This window comes from Corapipo altera, unplaced genomic scaffold, assembly GCF_003945725.1.
Source record: "Corapipo altera isolate COAL_440 unplaced genomic scaffold, ASM394572v1 343, whole genome shotgun sequence".
NCBI classification, from domain to species: domain Eukaryota; kingdom Metazoa; phylum Chordata; class Aves; order Passeriformes; family Pipridae; genus Corapipo; species Corapipo altera.
This window is the reverse complement of record NW_020884913.1, coordinates 6159470-6171184: the sequence shown is the minus strand read 5'-3', so window position 1 is coordinate 6171184 and position 11715 is coordinate 6159470. Positions and strand designations below refer to the sequence as shown.

Genomic DNA, 11715 nt, shown 5'->3' with positions numbered 1-11715 from the left:
AGGAGATTAGACCCTCCCTGCAGCTCTGCAAATGCCACAGGTATTTCGCTGCTCCCAGATTCCCAACAGACAGACAAAGGGACAGACACACACACACAGTCCTTGCTTGTTTATCGGGCATCTGGCTAGTCCTTCCAGTTTACCCAATATAAAGGGGTAATTTTCGGATGTGCTCGATGCCAGCACGGAAACCATCCCAGCATCAGGCTCAAAAATCCGTTTGCAAGTGTGCGAAACATGAGCAGAGCCTTAAACGTGAATGACAAAAAGAATTTATTGGAAGTGGAGCCTCTTCGCTGTTTAAAGGGGCTAAACCTCATTCTGTGTGCAGAACCACCGGCTATGCGAGATTATTTTTATTTTACTCCACAAGACATCGCAATTATTTATACACAGCGGGCAAGTACCCGGGCGGGCCGCCGGGCGCCATGACACTCTGCTCCCCGAGGGGCGGGGTGTGGATGTCATGGCGGCCGGCGGGCGGACTACAACTCCCAGAACGCACCGCGCGGCCAAACCAGAAGGCTCTTAGCGGGGAGGGTACGGACTACAACTCCCAGCGTGCACCGCGCAGAAAAAGAGGAATGCGTTGCTGCATGTTTTGAACGGACTACAATTCCCAGTGTGTCCCGCGCGCCCAGTGACGTCACCCCTTTCCCGCGCAGGCGCAGAGCGCGGTGGATGCTGTGGGGAGGAGGAGGAGGAGGCGGCGATGGCGCTGAACAAGAACCACTCGGAGGGTGGCGGCGTCATCGTTAACAACAGCGAGAAGTGAGGTGCTATCCCCTTCTCCCTTCCTCCGGCCGCGGCGGCCGGGGGGTAGCGCGGAGTTGCCTTCTGCCCCCCTCGCCCTCCTCCTGCCTTCCCCCTCAGCGGGAGCAGCTGTCTGTGGGCAGAGGGGTGGTGAGGGGATGAAAAGGGGCGGTTTAAACCTCTCGGTGCCGGCGTTGCTCGTCCTCCCCTCGTCTCCCTGCGGGTTGCGGGTCGTTCGCACTCCCCTGCCCCAGGGCCTTCCTGGGGGGAGCTGTGCTGGGCCTCAGCAGTCTCCCGCCGCCATCCCCAGTGCCCAGGGAGGGCTGGCAGAGCCCAGCTCCCACCCGGGCGGTCTGGGATCCCCCCTCGGGGATGCTCTCGCCTGCTGCACCTGCATCGTGTCCCGGTTCAGAGGCCCGGCGTGGTTTGCTGGTTCCTGGCCCCGCGTGTTGGGGAAGGAGCAGCAGTGCTGGAGAAAGGTGCTGGGATATAACCATGGAAACGGCAAGCCTGCACAGAGCTGCCTCTGTGTGCGCGGCCAAGGGCTGCCCGCACCCTCCGTCTGGGTCTGACGTGGCAGTCACAGGAGTCCTCTGCCTCGGGGGCAAAGGAGGGAGGGCTTCATCCTTCAGGGCTTCATCCTTCAGGGCTTCATCCTTCAGGGCTTCTTTCCGTGGGGCCACTTAAGCGTCGGGCGTAGGAATTCTGCGCCCGACTTCCCCTTGGGATGTGGCCTTTCTTGGAAGAATTTCGTAAGATCGACTCTGGTGCTTGAATTTGCATTTGGTGAAAAAAATGCAGCAGCTTAAAAGTGTTGCTGTTCCCAGCTGTGAGCCTGCCCTGGATCGGGTGCTGCCTGTCCTGTGGCAGCCTAGGCTGATCCAGCTGGAATGCTGCAGCCTGGGCAGAGCTGGCCCCTCTGTACTTCCAGAGCTTTTCCTGGAGGGGCAGGTACTTGCTGGCAGAAGGGAAAGGCGAGTGACTGAGGATGGAAACACGCCAGCTGCCAAAGATAGAGGTGGTGGAGGTTTCTGCAGCTTTAGGGATTACAGTCCCTAATGTGGGTGCTGTTGTGTCCATACCAGTTACCTGCTGTGTCCGTGCAAGGTTTTAATCAGGTCAGTTCCTAACTGAGAATTAAGGAATCGGTGCAGGCAACACGGGTTAATGAGGTCTTGTGGAAAGGAAGGGGGAGTTCCTTTTGGTCACATTTTTGTGACAGACGTGCTTGAGCTGTGGTGAGACCTTCAAAAACCAGCGTTGCATAAGCCAGGCTGAGCAGCTCCTGCTCCTGCAGCCCTTCCCCTGTCATGTGGGAACTGAATTAGGGAACTGACCCAGCAGAAATGCAACACAACTTCAAAAATAAATAAATAAATAAATAAACAAATAAATAAATAGATAGATAGATAGATCCCAGCAGAAATGCAACACAACTTCAAAAATAAATAAATAAATAAACAAACAGATAGACAGATATATAGATAAATAAATAAATAAATAAGGAAATGTCTTGAGGTCTTGATCAGCTCAATTGAGTGGATTCCCTGCCTGGCTACACAAACAGCAGCAGCTGTGTCAGCACACCGAGGAGGGAACAAGCAGCCAGTGCTCCTTCAGTTGCTGCTGCCAACAGAATAAAAAAGCAAACCAGACTGATGTTGTCTGCTCAGCACGGGCCTGAGGGAACAGGCAGCTTTGGTAGGTCAGTAAACTTTGTGTGCATGTTGCATTTCTGCCTTGGGCCTTAACTCTTGTCTGTTCTCTCGTGGTTGGCAGTGTTCTGATGACCTATGACCATGTAGAAATTACCTTCAGTGATATGGAACCGATGCCAGAGGCCTTCAAAGGGACCAAGAAAGGGAGTGTTTTCCTGACTCCCTACCGGGTAAGTGGTGAAAGGCTTTGTCCTGGGTAAGGAGATAAAGGCTCTCTGCCATTCTGTATTTAAACGTCCTCAATGCATGAAAGTCGGGATAATCTACTCCTGCTTGAAGTGGGGCTCATCCCTCTGCCTCTGGGAAGCATTAGGAATTCATTGCATATCCCACCTATTTGTCAAAAGATAATAAATCTGATTAGTCCATGTACAGGCAGCTGTTTAGTCCATCAGGCATCTTCAAATTGGAAATTAGCAATGGTCTGGAAATGGTGAGTGCAACAGCACAGCTACTAAATCATAGCTGTGTGGAGCAGTGGTTCTCTGGAAGCTGGGAGGAGTATTATCTGAGCAAGGCACTTCTTGGAAGGCCTTATTACCTTGAGGCTTTGGTTTACCCCTGTGGCTGTTCTGTGTAGCTTTTGGCTTGCAGGACTGATGATGTGGGAGGGAGTTTCAGTCCATCAAAAGTCTCTTCAGGTAATAACTCGGGGCTGTGCTTCCTGCTTGTTTTGAGGAGCTTTTGTAATGTTCTTCCCTTTTCAGGTTATCTTTGTGTCCAAGGGGAAGGATGCAATGCAGTCTTTCGTGATGCCCTTTTATTTGTTGAAGGATTGTGAGATTAAGCAGCCAGTGTTTGGAGCAAATTATATCAAGGGCACAGTGAAAGCAGAGGCAGGAGGTATGTATGGGACAGGGTATGTTCTGTGTCTCAGTTCAGCTGCTCAATTCCTGGAAGAGTCCTGGGTAACCAAAACTGAACACTGACCAAATGGGTTTTCACAGTCCTGATAAAATGTGTTTCTTTCTTTGAAACTGGCAGCTAAAAACATTCCCCTTATCAGCTCCCTGTTCAGTTACAGTGACCAGGTCTGCTCTGCAACCCACCTCATTCCTGCCCTCTGCAAAATACTGAGTTCACTCAACCAAGTGATCTCAGCAAATAAACATCAGAGTGGAGTCAGCCAGTGAGGTGTGATTTTGCTTTGGTCACTTGGGGTCACCTGTCTCACCTGCATCCAGGTCCTCTTGTGCCAAGGACTTGGATCCTTCCTGGATTTGTTTGTGTTCTCAGGTGCAGATCCCCAGAGCACTGTCCTCCATCGTGTTTCTTGTGCTGTTGCTGTGGTGCATCCTGGCAGTGAAAATGGCACTTTGAAGAGAATGGACTCTCTTGAAATTAGGGGGAATCTTCAAGGGGCTGTTTCACATTATGTTCAATGAGAAGGCTGTGGCAGATGTTTCAAGAGTGATTTTGGGTTTGACCATTGTTTTTACCAAAGGCACAGAGTTCAGCAAACTTTCATCCTCAGCTTTGTTCAGTCTGTTAGTTGTGGCACAGAAATCACAGCTCAGGGTTTAGGAGCCTTCAGCTGTAACCCTGAAATCAGCATTGGAACCTCTGTGTGGGAGCAGAGTGGGACCATCCAGCGTGAGAGGCAGTAAAGACAAACTAAACTGTGTGAAGGCAAAGGGCTTTGCTAAATCTTTGTGAATTTTCCCCAGAGGCCCTCTCTTCTAATGATGATGTTGCCTTAACAGCCATGAGAGTCTGGTTTAGCTCAAAAAGGCTCTTTAATCTCCTTGTTTCTGTTTCAGCTCTGCCACAGCTTCTGCTTTGATGCTTTGTTGTAACTCTGTGCATGTTTTCCTTTTTTATTCTGTAATGTGAGATGTCACAAATTCTCTCCTTTTTTTTTTTTAATTATTATTATTATCCTGACTTGAAATATCTTCTGTGGACTCCTAATGGATTTATGTGGACCGTGTTCTTCATTAAGCTCTTTGCTTCGTTGGACACTCAAACTCCCAAACTAATTTGTGGCTGACAGGTGTAGTTGCAAAGGCTTTTTAGCAAACGGGATTAACACAATCCCCGTCTTCTGTACTAATCTTATCCAAAGCAGGAGCAAATCCAGTGCTCCTGATAGCTGTGGCAGCTGGTGTGGCAACAGCCACAACTCCAGAAAGCTTTTGAAGGTCTCCCTCATGGGTGTTTCTTCTGCAGGTGTCTCTTGACCTGACAGTACCACACTGTGAATTTTTGTGATGGCAGCGTAATTCTGCCACTTCACCTGCATTTTATTTTTCCTTGGATTTTTGGGATAAGCTCTTTAAAGAATTATATGCAGGGCATCTGTAGTTACAGCATGGAAGCTAAATAGCACGGAAACAGCTTCTCCTGGCTTCTGAACTCTTGTCTTTCCTCCCTCAGGTGGCTGGGAAGGATCTGCCACGTTCAAGATGACCTTTTCAGCCGGGGGTGCGATCGAGTTCGGGCAGAGGATGCTGCACGTGGCATCACAAGGTATGGGAGTCTGCTGGTCTGTGCCAGGGTTTTGTGGTTTCAGGAGGCCTTGCCTTCCTCACACAGCAAGGGCAGCTCTAGGTTGCAGCAGGTTGGATTCAAATATGTGTGAGTTTCAGGCTTTACCTGAAATTTGCTTGCTTTTAAAAATACCATTTTCCCATCCAGTGAACAGCAGATTTATTGGGGTGACACTTGTTTGTTTTTCCCATAAGGACTCCCTAAGTTTGTTGGAGTTCATTTGATGCAGGCTTGATGTTTTCATGAGGTCTTGTCTTCACTTTTCCAGTCTCCAGAGGTGAAATACCCAGTGGAGCTTATGGCTATTCCTACATGCCAAATGGATCCTATGCTTTTGCACCACCTGCAGCCAACGGGGGCTATCCATACCCACCCCCTCCTCCTGGTAAGTCTGGGAGTTGAGGATGGGGATTGTTCCAGTTGGTAAGAGTTAAAATAGGTAAAAAGGAGAACACAAATTTCACACAGTATTTTAGATTGGATTTGATGACTTTATACAACTTCTGTTCTTGAGTTTAATTATGTTTGCCTTGGCTTCTTTTGGCTGTGTAACTCCACCCAAAGGACTTAAGTCTTTTGCTGTGTGATTTCCTTTCCTGACAGACTTTTATCCTGGTCCTCCTATGGCTGATGGAGACAGGGGCTACATGCAGCTTCCACCCCCACCATATCCAGGGCCCATGGAACCCCCTGTCAGTGGTCCAGACCTGCCCTCCACTCCTGCAGGTAAGGAAAGGGTGTCCAGGTGAATTAGCTCACGACACTTTTGTTACCAATAAGACAGACATTGCTTCTTGTCTTTTTTCTTTTGGGGAACTTAAAAGCTCCACTTTAGAAGTTAAAGTTGTTTAGGAGAGGGATTAGGAAGCAGCCCTTCCTCTGTCTCCAGCCTTCTCTATCCAGCTCAGTCTGGAGGCCAGCCTGATTGTCTCCAGGGTAGACACCATTAGTGGGTATTTCACAGCTGGATTTATTCTTCTTTTGACAGAAAAAATACAGTTTGTGGTTCTCCTGTGGTGGTAATCTTGCCCTAATGGATGAACACAAATAAATTGATGGTGAAATGTGTTTCTAGCCCATTTTAGTTTGTAAATGTGTCTTGGATGATATTTGCTCCCTCTTCCCCTGTTTCACTCTAACCTGATTACTTTTGTTTAAATGATATGGAACAGAGAACTAGATGATGGAGAGGAGCTGGGGAAATACCAGTCTCATTTTTCACTCTTTGGGATTTATTAAAATGATTTTGAACATGTTCTTCATAGGTCTGCATTTTGGGGAGGGGAAGAGCTTTTGTGATTGGACACAGCCATAGATCTCCTGTAGATAAGGATATTTTTCTAGATAAGGGTTTAACTTCTCTTAGGTTTAAATAAACAACTATTCACCCTTGAATTATTATTTGGAAAGTGGCACTGCTCCAGAGGGTTGTACAAGATTTTTGTGTTCTGCAGAAACAGAGAATCTGGCTTATCCTCATAAATTTCCATCTTTAAAACACGAATCCCCTGAGCTGCTATAAACTTGTGCTGATTTTTGTTTTGCCTCGTGTTTTCACTCCCAGGAAGGGTGGTTTGTTCACTGCCTGTTTAAAGGGCACTGCCTGTATTCAGGCAAGGCAGCAGTTAGCATTTTATGGGTGGCAGGCAGGGCCCAGCTGACATTTCCAAACCAAATCTTGGTCTCTCTCACTGGGAATTGACAGTCCTGTGGTAACTGGAAGAGATAATGCTCTGGAAGAGATAATGTGTGTTGTAGCTATTTTGCAACTGGAGCACTGGTTATATCATGCCTTATTAGTAACACTTGATGGCCAGGAACATGTGGAGTTTTTGTTTGATTGTAAGAGTTCTCTGTGTCCCTAAACCTATCACTTCTCTCTCTGTGACAGCTGAAGCAAAGGCTGCTGAGGCTGCTGCCAGTGCTTACTACAGCCCAGGCAACCCACACAACGTCTACATGCCCACGGTGAGTTCCTGTGTCCTTCTGGGTTTGCAGGGTGAGCCCAAGGGTGTGTCTGACAATCCTTCTCTCAGTGGCACAGCAGAATTTGTCCGAATTCATTTTGCTGTCTTGGGGTTTCTGGGGGGGTTTATTTTTTCTGATGATCTTTTATCCTCTTTATTCCAGGACCAGCCACCCCCTCCTCCATACTTCCCACCAGAGGACAAGAAAAACCAATAAGCTGACACAGAACTTCACTACTCGATGCTTTCTTTTTTTTTTTCCCATTTTGGCAGAATTCTGGGGCACAGTCCATAGCACTGAGGGAGTAGAGCCTTCCCCCAAGGCACATGGCTTTCAGGGGCTCTAGTAGTAGGTCTGTGCAGAGCAAGGGGAGGGATTTCAGCAGTCTGGCTCACCTCTGGAGCTCTGGGAGTTTGCTGTCCTGCAGCATTCCCTCCTCCCTGTGCGCGGCATCGCTGCAACTGGAGGTTCTCTTCATCTGTGATTGCTTCCCTCAGCTCTGTTTCTTTTGATACTTAATTTATACCTCTTTAGAGTAAGCAACTGCTCCAACCTGCTGATTAATATGCCCATAACATGGAAACGAGGCTCTTGGGGGGTGGGAGGTGTCTTGATTTTACCTTAGTGTGTATCCAAGAGCACCTCTGGACACAGGGATGTCTCTGGTAATTCCTGTCAACCCGGAGTCTCACATCCAACTCTTCCCTCTGCTACCAAGAAAGGGCTTCAAAGGGAACCTTTGGCATCTCAAAGGAGATAGACCTATGACATTTTTCAGATATGTATTCAACTTCCTTGGTTTCTTTTTTTTTTCTTTTTTTTTTTTTTTAGCTAAATCATTCCTGACAATCATAGTGAGTAATCTGGTAGCCCTCCAAATTCTCCTGCTGCATGCTGTGTATGACAACATTTTTGAGCTTCCCTTCCTCAGACAAAGCACTGCTCTTTACAGGGTTCTTTAGTAGCATCTGACTAGTTTAGATCCCGTGGGAACATGAATGTTTCTGTTCTCTTTTTTCCAGTTATGTGACTCACTAAGTCCTGAATATTCCCTTTATAGTCTACAATGCACTTTTGTTTTTTCTTTGTTGTAACACGAGTTATACTTTTTGGCCAGTGAAGCATCTTGCTGCTGGGATTTACCTGGTGAATTAACAGCTAAGGAGGAGAAAGTAGTTGCTTTACTACTTCTGCCCTGGAAGCACTTGAGAGAGTATGCAAAACTTTGGAATAAGCTGTAAGGTACAACTGAGCTGCTGGTTTGAATGTTGTTTATTGCTGTTAGTGTTCCTGTTCCAGCTGTGAATTTACTTCCCAATCACTTGAATACGGACTCCTCAGAGGGTTCCAGCATTTTCCTTCCATAGCATTGACTCCTTGGTCTCATTAGCAACAACTCCAGTGCAGAACCTCTGCAGGACTGACCAGAATCTGGGTTGTGAAACTTTTGTGTTGTACAAAGCTTTGCACAAGTCACACTTCACTGACTTCTGACAGATGAGAGAGAAAATCCTTCCCAGCAAGTGTGATGAAAGATCCCTGTGCTAGGGAACTGCTGAGACTTGCTGCATGCAGCCTGCTTGGAGAGAAAAAAGGTCCACCTCTTGTTTTCTTTTTGTTTGAGTTTAGCTGATTAATGAAATTGCTACTATCTGTGCACTGACTTTTCTAGAATTGCTACTGCAGTGATGTAAAGAAATGGTTATTTTAAAAAAAGTATTTATTTTGAAAATGTTTGATTAATATATTAATGTTAAATGAACTTTTGAATGCAGATTTGTTTTGCCAAGACTGTGAAATAAACAGAAATCAGCTCAAAACTTGTGGCATCTGTGTGTGAGTGGGGAAACTTGATGGTGACTTGGTAGCTTTGGATGGGGAGAGGGAGAATTAAACAGGAAAATCACTTGGATTTTGTTCTTGGCTGTTCATTGCTGACATCAGTGGCTTGATTTGTCTTGGCTGACTTTGTGAAATGAAAATAAGATGTTAAAATCTTTCAACAAAAGCCTATTTCACAATTCCTCTTGGAAGCTGGTGCAGTGACTGCTTTACACTTTACCCAGATGTGTCACCCGGGTGTTTTTTCCAGACCAATTGTCCCTGAAAAAGTTGCAACCTCTTTACTGTTTTACTTTGCAGGAGGTAGCTGAGGGACACACCATAATTAATGCCTCTAAAATGTCTCTAATTAGGAGCAATCCATAATTTTGGGTGTTTTCCCCTGTGAGTGTGCTGAGATGCCTGGGTAGTTCTGCCCAGTTAGCTGGAGCTCCCTCAGATGTGCTCCTGGTGTCTCTTCTCCCTGGAAAAGTGAGGAGTTGTTGCTCCTTCCTCCCGGGTGTGTTCCTCCCTCTGAGCCGAACGAGGCGTGTGAGTGTCTCTGGGCAGGGCAGGAGAGGTGTGTTCCACGTGGGATCAGATCCTTTCTGGTTCCTCTGGCACCTGTCAAGCAGGAGTTACTCAGAAGCTGCTCTCCAGGTAACATCCAAATCTCCCTTGGTTCATTCCTCTTCCCAGCTGCCGCTGGCTGCCTTCATTCTCTCGAGTTCCTTGACCAGCCAGGGTGGACATCTTCCAGATTCCGTTCTTTTTTACATCCCTTTTGACTCTCCTGTCCTCCCACGTGGCTGTTTTACTGCATTTTAAGGCTGGCTGAGCCACTTGGGTTGGTTTTCTGTAGAAGAGGTGGGTGGAGCAGGAAAACATTTGAGAGATAAAACGCTACAGTCCACTAGGAACGGAATAAATCCTGTTTTGTGAATTAAATCACATCAAGGTTTCCTCAATCACATCCATTCAACTGTAAGACGCTGCAGAAACCTCTCTGTACTGGCTCTGTCCCAGTTACCCTCTACTCCCAGACAGAGAATCCTAGAAAACACAGATTGCACGGACTTTCCAGGTCTCTTGCCCAGCCCAGCTCCCTGTGCAGCTCTTAGTCCAGCAACCAGAACAAATCAAGAGACTTTTTAAAAATCTTTCCTCAGCTAAAGGTGCTTGGGAGAGAAACATTTAGATCCCTGCTCCCATGGGAACTGGGCTCCATGGTTCAAGCTGAGTCTCTTCCCTCAGTGTGGACAAGGGGCAAGACCTGCAGAGACACCATGAGGTTTGCTGTTTGGAAAAAGGGAAATATATTTAGAGGATGAGTCAGGCTGGAATAAATGAAATATTCCTTTCCTCAGCACGGGTGTCACTGAGCTAAATCTGGCTTTTGAACTGTGGGGTTTTCACAGTGGTTTGGGGTTGAATGTTCCCATTCTCCGGGGCTGGAGCTGGTCATGGTCTGCGGGGAGGGGAGGAGGAGCGAAACAAAGAGACTGAGCATGGTGTTCTTGCGTGTTTGGAGTGTGCTGATGGGAAGTGAAGCACATTTTGGGAATGCCAAAGCTGTGGGGCCAAAAGGCTGGGGCAAGTCACACAGTCAAGCACGGCTCATGCAGGTGTTGGGCTGAGTGGAGCAGCACAATTCTAGATGCTGGTGAGAATCCCTGCCTGAAACCCCAAATTTGGCTTAGATATTCAGCACTTGGTGCCATCTCCCTAACGGGAACTGGGAGCTGTTCTCTGCTTGGGAAAGGGCTTAGGAAGCATGGAAGGGTCAGCTGGTCCTGCTGCCCACATAAAAGGTTTTAAATATTAAAGCAGGGAAGTGCAATTGAAAGTCTGCTGCTGCTCTGGAGTGGGGTGGGAGTAGGGCAGCAGGAAATGTTGTGCATTAACACGTCTCCAGGTCTGGACCCTGCTTAAATGATTAACCAGCTGAGCAGCAGAAGGATGTCATGTGAAAGCCAGATTGGTACCATTAAATTCCAGTATTTGGATGGTATTATACTACTGAAGGAAAAGAGGGGCCATAGGGAACAGTTAGTGCAGAATCCTTTGGCAGAGAGATTTTCCACCACCATGTGCAGTTCTGTCTCCTTGGTGTGACTCAGGCTCTTCACCTGAGAAGTCTCTCCCTGCCCCTTGTGTCTGCTCCCCATACTGAAAAGGTGGCTGTTTCCCTCCTTTGAGGAGAGTGGTGTAACTGGGTATTTCCAAAGTGCTTTGAGATCTTATGCAAAAAAACTGTTGCTGCAGGAACTGCGGGTGCTACTTAGAGGTTTCCTACTGTTGGCCTGAAATCTTAGTGCTGTCCCTGGGGGCTGGGGAAGGTCTTTACCCTGGAAGGATTACCCCATCCTTAAGGATTAAGGATCCTCACCCTGTGAGGATTACCCCATCCTGTGTGTGCTTGCCCAGGATTGCCTGCAGATGAAGGAAGAGACAGAGCCCTCCTCTTCCTCCACACTGTTCTACCCCGATTTTACCTCAATTGCTCCAGCTTAGTGCAATTTACTGCATATAAATCATTATTTTGCATTATTTTTTTCCTAGCTGGGGGGATGCACTGAGCAGTCAAAGGGCCTGGGGTTAACTCAACCTGGCCAGCACCTCCCTGCCCTCTGTGTGTGCCCTCCTTTGAGGTTTGTGAGGACTTCAAGCCACTCTCCGAACTGCAGACGGTCAAATTGCGTCTCTGCCACGTGATGGACACCGTGATTTATGAGCTCTGGCTCACAGCACTGTCTCCTTTCTCAAGTGCTGCTGGAGGTGGCAGGAGGCGTGGGGTGAAGTTTGGATCCAGCTGTTCCCAGAGCAGCCGGGAGCAAGGCCAGCCCTGGTTGGGGAGTGGCTCGTGTTGGCTGATGCGGTCGGATCACAGGCTCCTCCAGCTGTGAAGAACTGCCAGGTGTGTGGTGGGGGTGGGTTTAACCAAGGCAGGCTGTGACCAGGGGGC

The 11715-nt window shown here is 47.8% G+C and overlaps 1 protein-coding gene across 2 annotated transcripts; it reads left to right on the top strand.

Moving 5' to 3' along the window:
• The first annotated feature begins 635 nt into the window (after positions 1 to 635).
• Positions 636 to 8749, top strand: WBP2 (WW domain binding protein 2). 2 transcript variants are annotated; one of them, XM_027654574.1, is made up of 8 exons: positions 636 to 771; positions 2533 to 2641; positions 3179 to 3314; positions 4848 to 4940; positions 5230 to 5346; positions 5565 to 5687; positions 6853 to 6929; positions 7092 to 8749. In XM_027654574.1, the coding sequence occupies exons 1-8, from the start codon at positions 713 to 715 to the stop codon at positions 7143 to 7145; spliced, it is 768 nt and encodes a 255-aa protein (XP_027510375.1). In that variant the 5' UTR covers positions 636 to 712; the 3' UTR covers positions 7146 to 8749. The 2 variants fall into 2 exon arrangements, with proteins under 2 accessions (XP_027510375.1, XP_027510377.1); XM_027654576.1 differs by having other exon boundaries at positions 643 to 776; positions 7092 to 7213.
• The last annotated feature ends 2966 nt before the right edge of the window (positions 8750 to 11715 follow it).